Genomic DNA, 22,717 nt, shown 5'->3' with positions numbered 1-22,717 from the left:
TGGTATGGATGGTGTCCAGATGCCTCACTAGGCCACACTCAGGGTCCTTGAATAGCTGCGGTTTGCCAGGCTTTTCTGCATTGTCGTGGTGGTCCTTCCCTTGTTGCTGCTGCCTGAGAGATACTGCCTGGTTCTTACAGACACAGATTATGTCATCCTTGCAGCCTTCACCCAAAGTTGCTCCCTCCTTCTAGGGCATTTTGTTTTCCTACTTAATACCAAGTGTCAGCATGTTAGTAATAAACAGGTGTCTCTACCATTAGTCAAAGGTGGGAGTTAAGCCTTTCATCTTTGTAGCTTTCTCCAGTACCTAACCATGATTTACTTCATGGGAAGTCCCTCAAAGTACTATTAATTATCCTGTGTTCCCCTGCCTTGCCTCTTAACAAAAATTCTGCTGTTCCTGATTATTTCCATTTTACCAGTGTTTTGTTCCTTTTCTATCCAGGCAGCATAATTCGTTGTATGAGGCGCCTGGAAGAATTGCTTCGACAAATGTGTCAAGCAGCAAAAGCCATTGGAAACACTGAGCTGGAAAATAAATTTGCAGAAGGTCAGTATCAAATGCATAAGCTGTTTCTAATTTAGACAATTTGGTGAAGCAAATCTTGAGCCCTGGACCACAACCTAGGAGGACGTTTTGAGATGTTCTTCACTGCATTGTCATGGAGAGCTATCTACTAGTGTTTCTATAAAATTTAGTGTGTTGGGGGAAAAGTTGAGATTTTATATATACATGCATTTACGTATATTAATTGTACGCTAACTACATGCCAGGCATTGTTTTAAGCACTAGGGGATATAGTGAACAAAAAGACACCCCTGCCTTCATGGAGTTTACATTCTAGTGTGGGGAGATAGACAATAAGTCAACAATTAAATTTATCAGATGGTGACAAGTCTGTAAGATAAAAACAAAGCAGAAAAGACAATAGAATTGGCAGATGGATATGATGGTCTAGGGCCTCCACAGGGAAGGTGGCAGTTAAGCCCTTTGATGTATGCTTGATGTACGTGAACACCAGCAAGAGGCCAGTGTGGCTGGAGCAGAATGGGCAGTGAGTAGAGGAGTAGGGGTTGAAGTGAGAAAGGAAATGATTCCATAGTTCCCAGCCCCAGGCTTCTCAACTCTGCAGTGACTGGAGGTGTGGAGTTTGGGAGTGACCTGCCCTAACTTGGACTTTACAAGGTAATTGTTGCTCTTACATTCAGGGTAAGTCTGTAGAGTAGCACAGTAGAAGTGGGGAGAACAGATCAAGAAAGGATGGCTAAACCAAGGTGGTAGTAATGGAGTGGTGGTTGGGGGGCAAGGGGCATAAGCTTCAGTCCTGTCTACTGACTCTTGACCAAGAAAAAGGACTAAGTTAATCAAAGAATAGTAACCACATTGTTGCTGAGTCAGTCAATGCTAGTGATTTCTGCAAACAACTTAGTGTCCTAAGAAGAGGTTTGCAAAAACTGGCTGATATTTCCACATTGTTGATAAATGTAGGCCTGTTTAATGACTCAGAGTTTAAGTGTAGGTGTCAGAGTTTTAAAAATAATTTGTACTCAAAATTTGTATTTGTCCTTCCTTGGTCTAGAAAGAATTTCACATGGGAACTGAAAAAAAAGTGTCTTCTGATATAGGTTGAAAATCCAAGTCTTTGGATTTTACATTTCTTTAGACAGTTTAGTCCTTCCCTAGAATTTTTATTTTTATTTTTATTTATTTATTTATTTATTTAGTGTGTGGAGACAGAGTTTCGCTCTTGTTGCCCCAGGCTGGAATGCAATGGCGCAATCTCGGCTCACCGCAACCTCCACATCCACCTCCCAGGTTCAAGCGATTCTCCTGCCTCAGCCTCCTGAGTAGCTGAACTACAGGCATGTGCCACCACGCCCGGCTAATTTTGTATTTCTAGTAGAGACGGGGTTGCTCCATGTTGGTCGGGCTGCTCTTGAACTCCTGACCTCAGGTGATCCGCCTGCCTCGGCCTCCCAGAGTGCTGGGATTACAGGCATGAGCTACTGCGCCCGACCTAGCATTTATCTTTTTAAACAGTTCTACACACCTCTTTCCTGGCCAGCCCCCATGGAGTATTTCAGAGTCAAAAGAACAGGGGTCTGGCTTGTATGTTTTCCATCTCACAGAGGTGGCTGCAAATTCCTCTAGGTGTTCAGCAAGGTGTTTGACTTTCTAAGCTGCTCGCTCACCAGTTGAATCAGGGTTGGTATACTGGCTTTAAAATTTCAGTAGAGACAAGTTAGGTGTTTTGTGGTCTTGAAAGTTTAAACCTTACTTTCTTTTCTCTTAGGAATCACCAAAATCAAGAGAGATATTGTGTTTGCTGCCAGCCTCTACTTGTAGAGTCAGCTAAAGGAATGTGAGATTTTAAATTATTGACCACCTGTTTGATTACAGTTGACTACAAATGCCTGCAAGTGTGGATTTGGTTCTCCCATACATTTTAATATGTATTATATTTAAATCAAACATCATTCATAGAAAGCATATTACATACATGTTTATACATAAGCATTACATTTTTTTAATAAAAATGTATACAGGTGGGGCACTGTTTTGGTGGAAGGCTTGGAGTTTTTTTTAATGAGTTTAGAGCTATTAGATAACCACTGAGTTAAAGGTAACTATGTACACACAAAGTGTGCATCCAAGAGGCATAGCAGCAGCAGCAGTCTTTAAAGGCTTGTACACTGGGAAGAAAGATGCATCCTCTTGCCTTGTGGCAATCATTTTCCTTTAGAAAACAGGCCAGCTTCACCTGGGCACCCTGCTGCCTTTCAAGGCTGGTGATTGCTCGGATAGTGATTCCCAGTTGTTGGTGTTTCATGCAGAGTTGTATGAGAGTCCTCCTCTTTTCTTTCTTTAAAAGAAGTTCTTTCTTTGAAGAAATCCGATACATATACAGCCTACAGTGCAAAATATTTAATGGTATAATTTAGATCAAGTTAAAAACTACATACAAAGTTGTGATCAACAGCATCCTAAGATAAATATAAACAAAAGGATATACTTTGAGGCGTACAGATTAAGCATATAAAAAATTAGAGACTAACTGGGATTTTTAAAAGATTATTCCAAATTAAGAGTTGCTTTGTTATGCCTTCAGCAAATAGCTTCATTTTGCCAATACTGAATAAGAGAGTTATTTCTACATGTGAATTAGTTTTTTCAAGTCATAACCCCCTAAAAAAACTATTTCTAGCCAGAGCCTTTCACAATAAAAATACTAAGATTTTACAAAAATACTAAGTTTTACAAAGAACAACCTAGTTTTTAACCTGCTGTGTATCCTGAAGTGACTTTTAATAACATTGAGATTCTTGCCCACTGCATAGTCTTCTCCTCAGCTGGAGATTTTTTGGATTTTTTTTTTTCTATTTACTTATCTAAATGTTTAGCAATATCAAGATGTAGGCTGTTGACCTGTATACTTACAACTAATATTGCAACCAGAGCTCCCTGAATGAGTCCAGTTAACACATCACTCCAGTGGTGTTTATAATCAGAAACTCGAGAAAGGCCCACATAAATGGATACAGCAACAAGACCAAATTGCAGTGTGGGGCGTAAGAGTCTTGCCCAGTCTCCCTTCATCCTGGCTTGAAGATAAAGCTAAAAGAAAAGAAGAAAAAAAGTTTATTTAACATAACGCAAAACTTTTATATTAAGGAAGGGTTGGCATTTGAAATGATTATCAAAGTATTATTATATAGGGAACAGGACTTCTAGGCAAACATTCACGTACGCATTATTACCTAAATGTTAATCCCTTAAAGAAACAAAACTATTGCCCTACTAACTTGTTCACAAGAATCTATTGCCAGTCTAGCTATACCACCCTTCAAACTGTATACAAACAGGTGTTTCCTTGTTTATGGCTTTCTAAACAGGATTTCAGGGACAGTTCCTCCCCTTGCAATTTGGGTTATAATTCTGATAGTCAAGACCAGTGCTGCCATTGGATTTTTTATTGTTTTCCTTAAAGAAATGGGGCGTTGCTCTGTTGCCCAGACTGGAGTGCAGTGGTGGTGTAGTCATAGCTCACTGCAGCCTCAAACTCCTGGGCTCAAGCACTCTTTCCATGTCAGCTTTCCAAGTAGCTGGGACTATAGGTACATGTCACTGAGCCCAGCTAATTGTTTTTTTTTGTTTTTGTTTTTTAATAGAGATGGGGGTCTCACTATGTTGCCCAGGCTGGTCTCAAACTCCTCGTCTCAAGTAACCCGCCTGCATTGGCCTCCCAAAGTGCTGGGATTACAGACATGCGCCACCATGCCTGACCCAGTATCGTCGTTAGTTCTGAGTCTTGGGATAAAGTGCTAGCATTCTGGGCACAGGTTGCCATTGCTCTGGGCCTATCTAGGGACTATTTCATTAATTAACCAAAGAGAGTTCTTCTACCCTCAAATTGTTTAACAAGGCAACTGAGACTAAATAATCTGTATTTGCAAGTAATATAGGTTGTAGTTTAGTTATGATCCAGCAAAGAAGTGTATTCTTTCAACAGTACCTGTATCCCCTTTAAGTTCTATGAGTTTTCTGTACACTAATCAGACCTAAGAAATTCCCCTTTCTCATGTCAGTCTGCCTTTGACTTTGGGTGCATCTCTGAAGGTTTTATGTAGAAATGATTCTTTTTAGGGAGTCTGCTCTCATTAAAAAAAAAAAAAACTACCTAATTTCTATCCAATAACTATAATTTATAACATTCCCTTTAAAATTCTGTTCAATAATATATGACTCGTAGACTTAATTAAATGCAGTCCTTAGAAAACAATATACATAGCTCTCCCCATGGACACTGCCTATTTAAAATAGATGACACAAATCCATTCCCAGCTCTCTGGGCACTGCCATGGTGTTCAGTCCCCAAAAGCTGGCAAAGACCCAGGGCTTATCTAATTTTATCAAGTACTTAGTATAAACCATCTACTTCTAAAAGAGCACACCAGCTGTTTAACTGAGTCTGACTCATCAGCTAGTTTAAGTACCACTGGCTTTCTGCAGAATCCTTATTTTTGTTTGTTGTTCAGGCTGTGAAAAAAGTAAGTAGTCAAATCAAAAGTAGCAACTCCAGAATGGACTTAAGCTAGTCCCATGCTACTTCCAACCTGAAGGAAACTCAGAGCTAGGACTTCAAGGTCTTTCCTCTTTTAAGATTCTAAAATCCCTGTAGCAATATTTCCATTCTAAAGAACCCTGACTTTCACTGTAGGTAGCCTGCAAACTCATATTGAATATTATTTTCTCCAGATTTCTTCCCCAACATGCCAGTGAAAAGAATTAACATTTACTTAACATTATCAATAATCAACTAAGCTCCAACACTTTTTTTGGGGGGGGGGATGTGGGAGGGGGGAGCAGGGAACAGTTTTCCTCTTGTTGCCCAGGCTGGAGTGCAGTGGTGCGATCTCGGCTCACTGCAACCTCCGTCTCCCGGGTTCAAGCGATCCTCCTGCCTCAGCCTCCCGAGAAGCTGGGATTACAGGCACTCACCACCACTCCCAGGTAATTGTCTGTATTTTTAGTAGGGACGATGTTTCACTGTGTTGGCCAGGCTGGTCTCAAACTCCTGACCTCAGGTGATCCACCCACCTCAGCCTCCCAAAGTGCTGGGATTACAGGCATGAGCCACCACACCCAGCTCACTCCAACACTTCTAAGTGAAGTCTTTCCCCCTATAAATAGCTGTTTTTCTCCTTACACATGTACCCAAGAATAGAGGTTTCCCCCATCAGTGAAACTCTGACCATGGACCCAGAAATTATTTCACCGTGAGAATTCTGGGATTCCCCAGTTGTGGTTCTGTACCTAACCTTGTGCTCTAGGCTTTGGCTTCTCTAGTGACAAACAGGCATGGCCTGAGTGTGCTTCCTATGTGCCCATACTGCGTTTCCCTGGGTCAGGGTACTCGGTGTAGCTCTGTGAAGACTTCCATTTCTGTAGAGCTCAAGAAAGTGGACACCCTGAATTTCTCAGACCTTGGGTAAACTTGAATTCCACAGCTGACATGCCCAGAAATCCGGACTGGCTTTTCCCCTCCCACCTTGCCAGCAAAAGTTTCCTATATGAGTAAGTTCAACAAAGCTAAAAGGTAGTGTCTTTCTGGTGGCTCTACTTTGATTCTGGGCAAAGCAAACACTTGACATGACTTCCTTTAAAAGAAAGTCTATTACTTTAGCTTTCCCTAACTGCCACTGAAAAGTTGAATGTCTGAAGCTTCTCAATACTGTTCTATTAGAACTAGATACAGGGGACATAGCTCATGCGTCAGTGCCAAGGCTAATAGTAAAAAGGCTGTATAGGTTCCTTCCTTTGCAGATTCCACTCTTCTCTCCTCCCCATACATGCCATTTGCCAACCTTATCTATTAAACCCATTCTAGGTAAGGCATTCAGTTACTTCTCTTTTAAGAGTAGGAACTTACAGAGCTGTATGTCCAATACAGTGTGTGGTACCAGACAGGCTCGGCAGCAACATTACTTTTAATTCCCCTTCTAGGTGGAATTGCCCATTCACAGTCAGTCCTATTTGGACCACATAGCCCTGCCTTCTTGCATACCCACATCTCCCTGCACTGACTAGATGACTTACACCAGGCGTCACCCAGAGATCTGCTGGGCTGTATTTTGTCTCTGGAATTTATACCAGAAGTATGAAGGTGTTCTCTAATTTCAAAAGTAGTAGGAAGGATGCCTAATGGGTACATAATAGGTTATTTGCAAACTAAAGTTAGGAGGAAGCAAAAGCTATGGTCGAGGACAGCAAGCCGTTTAGTAGAAAACAATGGAGTGGGTTTCAAGATGGCTGACTAAAGTGCCCCTGGTACTTGCTTTCTGCTTGAAGAACCACCAAAACAGTAGTAGATAAATCACACTTTGAATAGATCACCTAAGAGAGAATGCTGGAATTTAACACCAAAATGACAGGAAACACCTGAGGCAAGTAAGGAGAGGGAAGCAAGGCAGGGTACCTGCCAGGGATTGGTTGGGGAGGCTCCCCCATGCTGGAGAAGGGTAAGTGACCCCCAACAGTCAGCATCCGCATTCCCATTGTGAAGTCCTGCAATCCCAGCCATGGAAGAAACCCTCAACCCATGGGGACTGCATGATGGCACTGCTCCAGAGAGGGAGCTCATCCCCCCGAGTCCTAAGCAGCTACAGCAGGGCACCATTTTGAGAGCCCCGCCCCCAGCAGACTGCATCATTCCCTGAGGCCCAACAGCCCCTGCATATCCACATCTCTGAAGCCCCATTAAAGTCCCCCACTCACAGCTGGGTGCTGCCGCAGGGCCAAAGTATACAAGCTACTGGCAGTGAGCCAGCAGAGCCACTGTGCATTGTCAAGCCTGATTACAGGCTACCCTGTCCTGCAGATACCATCTGGGGCCAAAGTGCATGCTCCCAACCCACCTGTTTATGACTGCTGCCACACAAAAACACCCCTACCTACCACAGCCAAGCCCTATACACACCACTGAGGGACCTATCCAGCCCGGCTCCACCTACCCCTATGCCCAAGCACACCATCGGGCGTTGGAGGGTGCACCTATCATTAACACCTGAGCGCTCCTCCCAGGGGCCTCAGGAAGGGACCATCCAACCTGCTGCTACCACCACCCACATGCACCACCTATGGGCCTGGGGACTAGCCACCCAGCCCATCACGGTCACCACCAACACCAGCGCAAACCGCTTGGGAATCAGAGGGTTGTCCTGCCACTGCCGGCACCACACCTGCTGTCTATGGGCAGCAAGCCCGAGGACCTTCCCACCGTGCTACTGCTGGCATCCAAGCAAGCTTCCTGGAGGCCCAAGAATCAGCCCACCTGGACCCTCTAACATCAGTGCCAGCATACACTGCCCCAGGGCCCAAGGACAGGCATGCTCAGCCTGCTGCTGCCACTCCTGGGGCTCGAGGATGGGCCCACCTAATGTTCCCATCTCCAGCAGATGCTTCATTGCAGCAATTAAAAACTGCACCTTAAGCCACTGAGGAAATCACACACAACTGATAACTGTTTACAGCCAAAGAAATCATACTAAGACTACACTATTGCATACATCTGGAATCAAAGCCAAAGTGATCTACCCGACCAACACCACAGATATATCTTAAGGAAAATATCCTCCCCTATGAAGGCAAATTCAAAAAATTGGAAGAAGTGACTGTTAAACCAGATGTACAGATACCGAAATACGGATTCAAGAAACATGAAGAAGGAAATATGACACTTCCAAAGGAACACAGTAATTTTCTAGCAACAGATTCCAATGAAGAAATGTGTGAAATCTCAGAAAAAGAATTCAAAATAATGATTCAAAAAAAATTGAAAAAGCTCAGTGAGATACAAGAAAATAGCAATCAGAAAAACAATACAAAGAAATCGGAGAAACCATTTAGGATATGAATGAGAAAATTCCCAAAGACATAGATATAAAAAAAAATTCTGAAATTGACGAATTCAATGAATGAAATATAAAATAGATCCAACAGTTTCAACAATAGACTGCATCAAGCAGAACTTCAGAACTTCAAAAATTAGGTCTTTTGAACCCAGACAAAAATAAGAAAGAATGAGCAACAGCTATGTGACATATGTGACACCATAAAGTCATCAAATATTCAAATTTTTGGTGTCTCAGAAAACAAAAATAGAAGGGATAGAAAACCTATTTGATTAAGTAATACCCGAAAACTTCCCAAGTCTAGCAAGAGATTTAGACACCCAGGCACAGGAAGCTTAGAAAACCCCAAATAGATGCAATTCAAAAATTCATGGCATATTACAGTCAAACTGCCAAAAGTCAGAGAATAAAACAGCAAGAGAAAAGTATCAAGTCACTTAGAAGGGGAACACCTATCAGACTAACAGTGAATTTCTCAGCAGCCACCTTACAGGCTAGGAGAAAATGGGATGATGTATTGAATGTGCTGAAAGAAAAATAAACCCCACCAGCCAAACTATTCTCAGATCGTGATGGAATAAAACTGGAAATGAATAATGAGGAACTTGGGAAATTGTACAAATGCATGAAAATTAAACAACATGCTCCTGAATGACCACTGGGTCAGGGAATAAATTAAGAAAGGAATAAAAAAATTTCTTGAAACAAATGAAAATAGAGGCAGGACATACCAAAACCCAAAAACAATGCTAGGAGGTAAATTAATACCAATAAATGCCCACATCAAAAATCTAGAAAGATTTCAAGCAAATAATCTAACAATGCAACTCAAGATAGTAGAAAAACAAGAACAAACCTAAAATTGGTAGAAGAAAAATACTAAAGAGCAGAGCAGAACTTAACAAAATGAACTCTTAAAAGTACAAAGGATCAACAAAAAAGCTGCTTTTATGAAAGGATAAACGAAATCGACAAGAGAAAAAGAAAACCCAAATAAATTCAGAAATGAAAAAGACATTACAACTGATAACACAGAAATACAAAAGAACATCTATCTCCAATCATCTATTTGGAGATAGGGTCTCACTGTCACCCAGTCTGGGGCACAGTGGCATGATCATCACTCACTGTAACCTCAGCCTCCTGGGTTCAAGTGATCCTCCCGTCTCAGTCTCCTGAGTAGCTGGGACTACAGAGCATGCCAGCATGAATAATTTTTATTTTTCTTTTCTTTTTTTTTTTTTTTTTTTTTTTTGGTAGAAACAGGGTCTTGCTATGTTGCCCAGGCTGGTCTTGAACTCATGGCCTCAAAGGATCTCCCACCTCGGCCTCTCAAAGTCCTGGGACTACCGGCATAAGCTACCATGCCTGGCTATCAGAGACTACTGCTAACTGCTGTGCATGAACTGGAAAGCCCAGAATAAATGGATCAATTCCTGGATACATACAATCTTCCAAGATTGAATCAGGAAGAAATAGAAAACCTGAACAGACCAATAATGAGTAATGAGATTCAATCAGTAATAAAATGTCTCCCATTTGGTCCCAATCCAGGACCAAATGGCTTTATTATTGAATTCTACCATACTTACAAAGAAGAACACCCATTCTCCTCTAACTATTCCAAAAAAATTGAAGGGAATTCTCCCTAACTCATTTCATGAGGTGAGCATTACCCTGATACAAAAAACAGACAAGGATGCAACATAAGAAACTCATAAGCCAATATCTCTGATGAACACAGATGCAAAAATCCTCAACAAAATGCTAGCCAGCCTAATTCAACAACACATCAAAAAGATATTATGCCACGATCAAGTGTGATTTATCCCAGGGATGCAAGGAGGTTTCAACATAGGCAAATCAATAAATGTGACACATCACATTCAAATGTGATGAAAGTCTTTTAATAACATTCAACATCCCTTCATGATTTAAAAAAAAAAAAAAACCTGTCCACAGGAACTACGCATGAAGGGGACATAACTCAACATGATAAATGTTACATAAACACACAACTAACGCCATCCTAAACAGGGAAAAGCTGAAAGCCTTTCCTCTAAGAACTGGAATAAGACAAGGATGCCTACTTTGACCCCTCCTATTCAGCATAGCAGTGAAGACCTAACCCTGAGCAATGAGGCAAGAAAAAGAAATAAAGGGGCCAGGTGTGGTGGCTCACACCTGTAATCCCAGCACTTCGGAAGGTCAAGGCGGGCAGATCGCCTGAGGTCAGGAGTTCACAACAGCCTGGGCAACATGGCGACACCCCATCTCTACAAAAAAAAAAAAAAAATACAAAAAATTATCCAGGATTGGTGGCATGCGCCTGTGGTCCCAGCTATTTGGGAAGCTGAGGTGGGAGCATCACTGCTTAAGCCCAGGACAATGAGGTTGCAGTGAGCTGAGATCGTGTCACTGCACTCCAGCCTGGGTGACAGGGAGACCCAGTCTCGAAAAGAAAAAAAGAAAAGAAATAAAGGCATCCAAGTTGTATAACAGGAAATCAAACTGTCCGTCTTTGCAGACAATATGATCTTATATGTGGAAAAACCTAAAGACTCTACCAAAAAACTCTTAGATCTGATAAATTCAGTAAAGTTAAAAGGATATAAAATCAACATACAAAAATCTCTAGCATTTTTTTTTTTTTGACCAAGTCTCACTGTGTCACCCAGGCTGGAGTGCAGTGACAGGATCTTGGCTCACTGCAACTTCCGCCTCCCAGGTTCAAGCAATTGTCCTGCCTCAGCCTCCCAAGTAGCTGGGACTACAGGCGCGTGCCACCACACCTTGCTAATTTTTTCCATTTCCAACAGAGACGGTTTCACTGTGTTAGCCAGGATGGTCTCGATCTCCTGACCTCATGATTCGCCCGCCTCATCCTCCCAAAGTGCTGGGATTACAGGCGTAAGCCCCATGCCCCCAAATCTCTAGCACTTCTATACAACAATAGTGAATTAGCAGAGAAAGAAATCAAGAGGTCAGTCAGGCCTGGCATTGTGGCTCACGCCTGTAATCCCAGCACTTTGGGAGGCCAAGGCAGGTGGATCACTTGAGGTCAGGAGTTCAAAACCAGCCTGGCCAACATGGTGAAACCCTGTCTTTACTAAAAATACAAGAATTAGCCGGGTGCATGCCTGTAATCCTAGCTACTGGGAAGGCTGAGGAGGGAGAATCGCTTGAACTTGGGAGGTGGAGGTTGCAGTGAGCCGAGATCTCACCACTGCACTCCAGCCTGGGCGAGCGACTGAGTGAGACTCTGTCTCAAAAAAAAAAAAAAAGAGCAATCCCATTAACAATAGCTACAAAAAAAGAAGAAGAAAAAAAAAAAAAGACACCTAGGGATCTATTTAACCAAGCAGGTAAAAGAACTCTACAAAGGAGACTGCAAAACACTGGTGAATGAAAATGCAGAAGACAGAAACAGGTGGAAAGATATCCCACGCATAAGGATCAGAAGAATTAATATGGTTAAAATGACCAGACTACCCAAAGCAATCTACAAATTCAATGCAACCCCTGTCAAAACACCAATGACATTCTGCACAGAAATAGAAAAAAAAAATCCTAAAATTCATACAGAATTAAAAAAGAGCCAGAAAGCCAAAGTAATCCTGAGCAAAATGAAAAAAAGCTTGGAGGCATCACACTACCTGACTTCATATTACAAGGCTATAATAACCAAAACAGCACAGTATTGGTATAAAAACAGACTCGTCAGCAACCAATGAAACAGAATAGAGATTCCAGAAATAAGTCCACGTATTTACAGCCAACTGACTTTTGACAGAGGTGCCAAGAACATACAATAGAGACAGTCTCGTCACTAAATGGTGCTAGGAAAATTGGATATCCATATGCAGAAGAATGAAATTGGACCCCTATCTCTCAAGTAAGTTGGATTACAGACTTAAATGTAAGACCCGAAACGATAAAACTAATCAAAGAAAACATAGGGGAAACGCTTCAGGATATTGGTCTGGGCAAAGATTTTATGGCTAAGACCTTGAACACTTTTTATGGCAATAAAAATAGACAAATGGGATTATATTAAACTAAAAACCTGCACAGCAAAGGAAACAATCAGGAGAATAAAGAGACAGTCTGTTGAATGGGAGAAAATATTTGCCAAGTATTTATCCAGCAAGGAGCCAATATCCAGGACATATAAGGAACTCAAATAACTCAACAGTAGAAAACCAAATACTCCCATTGAAAAGTGGGCATGGGGCATGAATAGACAATTCTCAAAAGAAGACGTACAAATGGCCAATAGGTATATGAAAAAATTCTCAATCTCACGAACGAGGAAAATGCAAGTCAAAACCACAATCTTACCTCAGTTAGAATGGCCATTATTAAAAAGACCAAAAAAAAGAGATGCTGGTGAGGATGCAGAGAAAAGGAACTCTTCTACACTGCTGCTCAGAATATAAATTAGTCCAGCCACCAGAGAAATGCAGAAAAGGGGGCCTAATCCAGGGAAGTATGCTGAGGGAGATGTGCAGTGGTAACTGGGCTTTTTAAAGGGTATTAATACAAGAGATCACCTGGAACAGGGAGAATGGATGCGGGAGAATCTCCAGTCAGCTGCCCATACCAAAAAATGCTTTCCTTCCTTGATTAAAAAGGATGACTATTTCTAGTATTTATAGTCTCTGCTCCCAAATTTGGAGGCTATCCTGAAATACATCAAGAGTAAATGTCATTTATCAAAAGAACACTTGAGTGTGCCACTAGTGTGATCCCTGCTGTAACGTACAGGAACACAACTCTAGAACTGGAAAGGAAGAGACATGGGTTTCCAGGACACACAAATTTTAAATGAAGATTAATAGGAAAAACAAAGATACATCATATTCTTCACCTGACCTTCACACTCCTCCCTCCCCCATTTTCATCTATTAAAATGGGCTGGATATACAAATACCACAGGAACACAACATATGGCAACCCCGACGCCTCAGAAGGAAACCACAGGCTATTTCTATTCCTCCCTGTCTCTTTGTACTACAGTGTGCGCCTGTAGTCCCAGCTACTCGGGAGGCTGAGACAGGAGAACTGCTTGAACCCAGAAGGCGGAGGTTGCAGTGAGCCGTGATCGCATCACTGCCCTCCAGCCTGGGCGACAGAGTGAGACTCTGTCTCAGAGAAAAAAAAAAAAAACTTCTTAGCTGGGATATTACTAGAGATTCATACAAGCAATTTCCTATTTCTTAGAGCAATAAGGACACCAAGCATCACATTGCTCAAAATAACCAGGTGTTCAAGCCCAGAAAGGAGGGTTGCAGAAAGCTGGCCATTCCACCTGCAGGCAGCAAATGCTTCACTGAGAAGCACAGAGGCCTTCCTCCTAGTCCCAAATGATATGGCTTGGCTGTGTCCCCACCCAAATCTCATCTTGAATTCCCACATGTTGTGGGAGGGACCCAGTGGGAGGTAACTGAATCATGGGGGCAGGTCTTTCCCATGCTGTTCTTGTGATAGTAAGTCTCACGAGATCTGATGGCTTTATAAGGTGGAGTTTCCCTGCACAAGCTCTCTCTGCCTGCCGCCATCCACGTAAGATGTAACTTGCTCCTTCTTGCCTTCCACCATGCTTGTGAGGCCTCCTAAGCCACGGGGAACTGGGAGTCCAATTAAACCTCTTTCTTGTGTAAACTGCCCAGCCTTGGGTATGTCTTTATTGGCAGCATGAAAACAGACTAATAAACCAACACTCCAAAACGTGTGGCTCCGCTTGTGAAGAGCCTCATGATAGTTTTATAAAGTGCACAAAGAAGACCTGGTCAAAACGAACGGAAGACTCTTCATTACACAGAGCCACATCAGGAACAAATTACAAGGTAAGCCCATTTTTTCTTTTGTTTAAAAATTAATATTAAAAGAAACTAGAAAATTCAACATCTATGATACTACTTAGGCATTCTTTCATTCTTTCACTATCACTGAAGGGTGGTGCTATTGCCTGGATATTTGTGTTACCCCAAAATTTGTATACTGAATGCCTAACCCCCACAAGGCAATGGGATTAGGAAAATAGGACTTTTGTGGGTGATTAGGTCATAAGGGGTTAACCCTCATGAAAGGGATTAATGAACTAATAAGGGATCCAGGGGAGCTCCCTTGCCCCTTCCACTGTGTGAGGACATTCTACAACCTGGAAGAAGGCCCCACCATTACCCAACCATGCTGGCACCCTAATCTTAGACTTCCAGCTTCCAGACTGAGAAATTTGTTTTTTATAAACCACCCAGTCTGCTGCAATTGGTTATAGCAGCCCAAACTAAGACAGGAAGGATATATAACCATTTTTGGTTGAAATTTCTGAAACATTTAACTTCCATTAAAGGATCTAATTAGAATATCTCACCTTTAAAATAAATAATTGTTGAACGAGATATTTTTTGAAGCTGTTTTAATTTTGCCTTTCCTTGACTAATCTTGTTAACACTTCTTAACTGTAAAATGTTGTTATTGTCTCATAGCCTCTGAATATTCTATTGTTAATAAAGTAAGAACTTTTTTTTTTCCATTTTAAACTAGAGTCAAGGGGTTGGCTTGCAAGCTAAGAACATTTTTAAGGAGTTTTTTTTTGGGGTTTTTTTTTTTTTTTTTTTTTAAAGAATATGTGACCTACAAAGCCTAAATATTTATTATCTGACCTTTCACTGAAAAAAAAAAAAATACCAACCCCAGAACTAGACTAACAACAGCAGGCTCAACGCAAAGAAATATACCTTGGTCTACTTATTTTGAAATAGTGCTTTTATGACTAGCCAGGCAAGCCAAATTGATTGCTCCACCTACATTTGATGACAGATCTGTCCAGAAGAACACTGGAAAGCAGGCCTCAGTTTAGTCTTCTTTGGGTTTTAATTTCACCATTTTTAGGATTCACTGAGGCACTAAATTTAGATCTTAAATCCCACCTCAAAATCAGACAAGGTTCGTAGGCTATGGGCCATGAGTTGTTCATCATTTGCCCAATGTTCAGCAATAATCAAGTTTGGAAAACATCACGAAGTATCAACAATGCTAGGTAGTATACAGTGAATGCTAAATGAGGGATTATATGAATCTTAAGGAAAGTGGATTGTATGAAAGAGTCTGAGTGGATTTAGATAGGTGGGCAGCACTGTCTAAACACAGGGCAGGGGCAAGGCCCAGATAAGAGGCATTTTGTGGCAGGGAGGAGAGTCTGGCTGAAGCATAAATACAGGAATTTCATAACAGGCGGTGATATAAACAATCTGGGGTTACAGCCTCAATAGAATGGTCTCAGGAAAAGTATTTTAGCACTCCTCACTGTATTGAAAGAAAATACAGACTCATACCATGGCTGTTCTCCTGAATAATCAAATAAATTTGGAATCTCTGGCATTCAGCCAAGTTCACGGGGAGTCACTAAGCATATAAACTGGCTATGTGCAAAGCAGCCCTACCCTGAGCTCCCGCAGGCCTGGGAGGTTTTCACTGATGCTGACTCTCTCTTGGCACAGTTAAGTGTGCAGGGCTGCACTGGCTGCCAGAGAAGAACAATGGTCAGGGTGTTTTAAGAGCCATTTTTAACTAGAAGTTAATTTCTGGGTGTCAGGAATTGACAGGGGAGTTTTGGCTATCAAAGACTGTCCTAGGAGAGGATTTAAATGACTACGTCTCTACCCAAATCTGAGACTGATTCATGAAGCCAAGGTGCCCAGAGAAACAAGATGAGTCATTGCTCAAGGAATTCGGGGGTGGGGCTTAGAGGTTAAATGTTGTACATAGGCCAGGCGCGGTGGCTCACGCCTGTAATCCCAACACATTGGGAGCCCGAGGCAGGCGGATCACGAGGTCAGGAGATTGGGACCATCCTGGCTAACACGGTAAAACCCTGTCTCTACTAAAGATACAAAAAATTAGCCGGGCGTGGTGGCGGGCGCCTGTAGTCCCAGCTACTCTGGAGGCTGAGGCAGGAGAATGGTGTGAACCCGGGAGGTGGAGCTTGCAGTGAGCCGAGATCGCGCCACTGCACTCCAGCCTGGGTGACAGAGCAAGACTCCGTCTAAAAAAAAAAAAAAAAGTTGTACATAAATGTGAAAAGCAAGGATCTGTGTATTCAGGGCTGAAATAAAAGCTGGGGCCTACATCCACATCAAGCAAATATTTCCACTACCTAGAGTCAGTAAAATGCAGTGCATGGTTGCTCTGGCCTGCTTTCTTCTCCAGAAAGGTCTTGGTCTACAACAAATCTATTTATCTAGGCTTCTTTTTTTGCCATTATAACTTTACATCTGTTAAATCAAACTAAAATCTGGCCTGAAAACCCCCTGCTCACATACTTTAGTTCTTCTGTACAAAGAACAGCCTAATTTGGTAAGTAAGCAAACTGGGAGCCTGACTCAGGAATGTGCTTCTGTAACAACAGCTGAGTCTCAGCCAGTCCCGGCAGCCATATTTCAACCACTCACAGCCATTCAAACCACGCTCAAATAAAGCTCCAAGGCCGAGCTGTAACCAATCCGGCAGTTTCTGCACCTCGCTTCCATTTTCTGTACTCACTTTCCTTTTTCTGTCCATAAATTCTCCCTGACCACTTAGAAGCAGTGGAGTCATTCTGAATCTGCTGTGACTCTGAGGGCTGCCCAATTTGAAAGTCGTTTCTTCCTTGCCCAGTGACACCCTTAAATTTATATCTAAAGTTGTTCTTTTAACACAGTTGGTTCAAACTGACCCAATTACCACACTATAGTTGACATCATTTTCCCGAGTTGATATCCTTCATATGTGGCTGCATGTCCACTGAGCAGGCCTGCCACTGAGGCCCTCTATTATATCAATGTCATCCTCTCTATAGTAATTTTAATCTTTCACAAAACAGCCCTCAGTACAAGTTACTATTTGACCAATTATACAGACGTTAATGGGTGTTTTGAGAAGGGTCAAGGAAGAAGAGCAGAAAATGATAAAGTATGGAATATGTTATAGCTGAGAATTTTCTTTAAAATTACAAACAGTGGGTCAAAGTTATGTGTCAGTCACTTCCAGAATGCCATTTTACTTCCAGAGATCTGCATCAGCTGACCTTCAAAATAAATGGACTAGGGTTCAGACCAAGTAATCAATCAATCAATACAGCATGGGATCCTGATTATCAAGAAACTCCACAGAGCTCACAGAACTCAGCAGCCCCCTCCCAAGGTGCCTATTCCCTCACTTGTAAAACAGTGGCAGTCATCCCTCATCTTTTCATGGAAATTTAGTCAAAAATAAAAGTACTGTAAAATGCAAATCATCATCAAGATCAATCAAAACTCAGATTTCTAGATTTCTCATAAAGAGGGACTTGGACACTAACACACACAGGTGAGCGAAAAACAAACCACAATAGCTAGTGAGACAAAAGCTAGACCTAGTGAGGTCTAGCCCAGGGCATACAAAGCACGCCCACACATTCAAACGCCTTTCAGTCCAGTCACAGGCCCATGCTCTGGGAAGAGCTCTCAGGATAGTAACGGCTCTAGCTATTGCTCAGCCTTCCGGGTCTGCCCTGGTCCTCGAGCTCTAATTAAAAAGAAAAAAATATGTTGTCTTGCTTAAGAAAGAATGCTGATTTTTTTCTAATAGGATAAATGAACAGAAGATGTCAGAATAGTATTTGCTGCTAACTACCTTCAGATAAGTCACATTTTCCATGCCGCATCTGCAGAAACATTTGAGTGTGTGTCTTAAAAAGGAAGCCCTAAATTCTGCTGAATCATACTCTGTGCTTCTTCACAAAATTTAATTAATGTAAGATGAAAGCTTTGAAAATTAGCTGTTGTAATGGCTTGAAGTTCTGACTTTGAATTTTATATAACACATCTACAATTTACATATTCTTTTAATGTTTGGGATTTGTTTTTTCAAATAAAAGCAAGATTCTAGTAAAACATTTTAAATTATCTCTGAGACTAATCCCCATTAGTTTACCCTTAATGTTACATAGTGTGCATTTTAAGTCTAAGCATTAAATTATCATACAGCACTTAATATGATCAAAGGGAAAAACACAGGAAATGACAAATTTACACAGAACACAACTGTATAAAAATCCCCTTATAAAGAAAATTAAGACAAAAATTATAGCTGATCTATTAGGGTACAGATTTTCTAACCCTCCTCTCTGTTCCCCCTAAATATTGATAATGCAGGACATATTAATACACCCAAATATATAGTGTTTTATTAATACTTTATATGTAAAGAGAACATTATAAAAAAATAAAAATCAAGTAAAATTGACCTTTAAAAATCCCTTGAATGTGTCCTGAAGCCTGGTCTTGCATTAGTTACTCTCAAAAAACTACATATTCATCTCTAGTTTGATAATGCAAAATGTGGGTGCAAATCTTCGTAAGGCCTCACTGCCAGCTTTGTATGATGCAAATGCAAATTGCTATGCTGCTGCTCTACAGGTTGGCATCAGAACTGGACCTGGAAGTTGTATAGATGACAGGCTCCAGAAGTGGCAACTGCCTTTCCCAGCAGTTGAAACCTTTCTGGTCCCTTGCAGAGCACTCTGGGAATGTTTTAGAAAATGGGAGGAAAACAAAATCTGCTCAAATAGGAACAAGGACAGCTGCCTTCACTTAACAATGATCAAAACCCAACTCCTCACCACAGCAGAGCCCAGGAGGAAAGAAGCTCTGCTGCTGTTCACCCACACTGAGCAGATGAGAAGAGTGGCTCCCAGTTAGGGAGGAGGTTAACAAGCAACAGCAGCCCGTTGTCCCAGTCCTTCAGATTAGTTACCTGCTGTGATTACACAGAAGCTGTGTTCCAGAAAACCACTTCAGGAAACGTCCCAAAGTAAGGGCACAGATCAACTACTTCTCAGCATGAAACTTAGATTTGCAGATCATCTGTTTCACCTTTTGCTACTGGCTAATTTATTAGGACAGGTGAGGACACTGATGCTGAGCAAATTAATTCCATGCAGCACATAACCTAACCGTCAATAGACACAAAGTACTTACTGCCACAAACAGCATGCAGTACATGGAAAACGAAGAGTGGCCTGAATAGAAGGACAACCTAGAATAAAAAGAAGACAAATGTTACTTTTCTCTCTTAGGAGCCAAAAGTATTCTTGATTTCATAAATCTGCTCCTTAGCTTCAGAGTGTACACAACTGCCTCCCTCTACTTTGAGAAATTAGAAGGGTACGGCAGGGGGACAATTAGGACACGAACATTAAAGAGTGCAAGAAGGATCTGAGGTCAGATCTCTATACAGTATCATTTTATTGAAACCTTCAGGATGGGTAATGTGTCATGAAAATAAACTTGCCAAGCAATTCTAAGATGTCAGAAGAATGATACTTGACAAGTCATAACTGGCACAAATTGCCTTGACTTTATTACATACACACTTATGTGACCATGATTTAAGTTTTATTTTCCACTTGCAGGATTAGTCCCTGAATAATGTCATACCTCCTTGGGAACACTCAGAAGTTGATTGCTTTTTTCCATCCATATTAATATTTTAGTATTTTGGCCCAGCGCAGTGGCCCAGTCCTGTAATCCCAGCACTTCAGGAGACCAAGGCGGGCGGATCACGAGGTCAGGAGATGGAGACCATCCTGGCCAACATGGTGAAACCCCATCTCTACTAAAAACACAAAAATTAGCCGGGCGTGGTGGCGTGTGCCTGTAGTCCCAGCTACTCGGGAGGCTGAGGCAGAAGAATTGCTTGAACCTGGGAGGCGGAAGCTGCAGTGGGCCAAGATCGCACCACTGCACTCCAGCCTGGGGACAGAGGGAGACTCCATCTCAAAAAAAAAAAAAAAAAATTAGTGTTTTAAATGGGCACACATCTTGCCTTACATTTCCCACCAAATTCAGTGCTTTTGTTTCTTTCAATATTAGAGTCTATATAAAACATCTAAGTATCATCTTCCCCACCTAAAAATGACAGAATGCTTACAAAACTTAATTTTGTGGCACTTCTGAGAAAAGAAAAATAGAGCTAACATTAAAGATCTAAGATTTGCTTATACAGAATGAGCCGCTGATGCAGAAGAGGCAAGCACATCAGGCACAGTGAAAGTATGCCACGAAAAGATGCTCATGCAAATAACTAGAATGCATCTCCCAACCACTTTTCCCTACGTAAGAATAAGAACAAAAACAAGAGGGACCGGCTCTTAAGTAATTTACTTATTACACTCTGCCTTGTTCAAAAGGAATTTAAGGGAGACGTTGGTTCCCTGAATTCAGACAGGAGAAAAACCTCCTCACACACATACTGGAAAGTCACGTGTGTATGTTTGGCAGCTGCCAGTGGGTGGGAAAGAAAGGATTACTTAAAAAAAAAAAAAAAAAAAAAAAATATATATATATATACACACACACACACACACATATAACATATGATTCTACCAAGAATTTTGATTGTCTTTTTGTAATCAGATACATGCCTAAGAAAGAGAATTCTGTAAATTCCTGTGCCAACCAGCAATCATGTAATTAAACCCAATAATTATTCTGGGTTTAGTCTACGTAAAGGAAGAAAAATAAATCACTTTTTAACCTTGCTATTTGACCACACAGAATGGATCAATACGAATAGTAATTTTAAATCAGATAATTAGAGCACAGTTCTGCATATTTTATAGTTTCAATGTTTTACTGAAGAGCCTACAAGTTAATAAAAGCCAATTTCAAGGATTGTCAAAGCCCACCAAGCCAACATATCCATAATCACAGAAATATTCTCAAAGCCAAGCAAGTGAGGTCTCACTAAATCCTTTACACTGTGCTATAAAATCATGAACTGCAAACTAATTTAGGTAATAGTTTTAAACAGCTCTGAATCAGCCATAGAATGATTTCATTTGTTGGTTTCCATTTTTTACATTGAATACAAAAACAGATATTTTATTCAGTATAGAATTTGTGAAGAAGTCTGGCTATGACTTTGACAGACAGGGATTAAAAACAAAGGGGTAATTCTATTCAATCTCAGTGTCTATGTCTTTATCCATAGTAATTTACCAAACAGATCCTAATATGGTCTTCTATTTCTATTAAGCAAACAGAATAAAGCACAAAAAAATGGAAATTCAAAGCATTCATATTCCATATAAATCTAACTCTTTATTGGAGTCTTTAGGAGATACAGCTCTTACGGATATCTTATTATGACCAGAATTCACAAATAGACTAAATATCTGTATGGGTGGTTTAATAAATCCCAAGGAGTAGCCCAAATGCTTTTTTTTTTTTTTTTTTTGAGACAGAGTCTCACTGTATTGCCCAGACTGGAGTGCAGTGGTGCAATCTTGGCTCACTGCAACCTCCGCCTCCCGGGTTCAAGCGATTCTCCTGCCTCAGCCTCCCTAATAGCAGGGATTACAGGCTTGCACCACTGCGCCAGCTAATTTTTGTATTTTTAGTAGAGACGAGGTTTCGCCACGTTGGCCATGCTGGTCTGGAACTCCTGACCTCATGTGATCCGTCGCCCTCGGCCTCCCAAAGTGCTAGGATTACAAGCGTGAGCCACCGCGCCCGGCCCCAAATGCAGTTTGTTTTCATCATAGTGACTTCACTGAAATGTTTAAGACTATGGCCCTGGCCTAAGAACCCTGCCCTTAGACTTTAACCAATTCTAGATTTTAACCAATCCTAGACTATCATCTCACTTCATTATAGCCTCTCTGATGAAGGCAAGTACAGTACAGTAACAATGTGAGCCAACTTTCCAACCAAATCTTACGAAAATCTTCTCAGGAAGAAAATTTACGGAGAGAAAAATGTATTTTGAAATGCTGCTGTTTTCACTGACTGTGAGGGGTGGTCTACTGAACAATAAGCCAGCTTCAATTATTAAGTAAACTGATTTTGACTACATAAATCACTATGAATGGGATTCTATTTTGTGTGTGTGTGTGTGTGTGTGTGTGTGTGTGTGAGTCTCGCTCTGTTACCCAGGCTGGAGTGCAGTGGCGTGATTTGGCTCACTGCCACCTCTGCCTCCTGGGTTCAAGCGATTCTCCTGTCTCACCCTCCTGAGTAGCTGGGACTACAGGTGTGCACCACCACGCCCAGCTAATTGTTGTATTTTTAGTAGAGATGGGGTTTCGCCCTGTTGGCCAGGCTGGTCTTAAACTCCTGACCTCAGGTGATCTGCCCGCCTCGGCCTCCCAAAGTACTGGGATTACAGGCGTGAGCCACCGCACCTAGCCTGGGATTCAAATGGCAACTTTATGATGTTTTTTTCCTCACATTTGTCAGCCAGGGCACCCCCTTCTCAGAGCTGATTAAACTTGGCC

At 41.5% G+C, this 22,717-nt stretch overlaps 2 protein-coding genes across 4 annotated transcripts in view; one reads left to right on the top strand and one right to left on the bottom strand.

Moving 5' to 3' along the window:
* The window catches only part of MTREX (Mtr4 exosome RNA helicase), a 116,777-nt gene extending 114,219 nt beyond the window's left edge, over window positions 1–2,558 (top strand). Inside the window, exons 26-28 of one of the 2 annotated variants that reach the window (XM_063700745.1) lie at window positions 449–553; window positions 1,729–1,866; window positions 2,298–2,558. In XM_063700745.1, coding sequence (XP_063556815.1) covers window positions 449–553; window positions 1,729–1,859 — 236 coding nt within the window. In that variant the 3' untranslated portion in view covers window positions 1,860–1,866; window positions 2,298–2,558. The remainder of the gene's footprint in view (window positions 1–448; window positions 554–1,728; window positions 1,867–2,297) is intronic. The other variant, XM_019013314.4, reaches the window with a different exon arrangement.
* PLPP1 (phospholipid phosphatase 1) overlaps window positions 2,432–22,717 on the bottom strand; it is a 110,255-nt gene continuing 89,969 nt past the window's right edge. For both annotated transcript variants that reach the window (XM_004058848.4, XM_004058847.5), the window contains exons 4-6: window positions 19,419–19,476; window positions 3,443–3,619; window positions 2,432–2,913 (exon numbers count right to left, since the gene is read on the bottom strand). In XM_004058848.4, coding sequence (XP_004058896.2) covers window positions 2,785–2,913; window positions 3,443–3,619; window positions 19,419–19,476 — 364 coding nt within the window. In that variant the 3' untranslated portion in view covers window positions 2,432–2,784. The remainder of the gene's footprint in view (window positions 2,914–3,442; window positions 3,620–19,418; window positions 19,477–22,717) is intronic.

The sequence above is a fragment of the Gorilla gorilla genome, chromosome 19, assembly GCF_029281585.2.
Source record: "Gorilla gorilla gorilla isolate KB3781 chromosome 19, NHGRI_mGorGor1-v2.1_pri, whole genome shotgun sequence".
Classification (NCBI taxonomy): domain Eukaryota; kingdom Metazoa; phylum Chordata; class Mammalia; order Primates; family Hominidae; genus Gorilla; species Gorilla gorilla.
The sequence above is the reverse complement of the archived record's forward strand: the minus strand, read 5'-3'. Positions and strand labels throughout refer to the sequence as shown.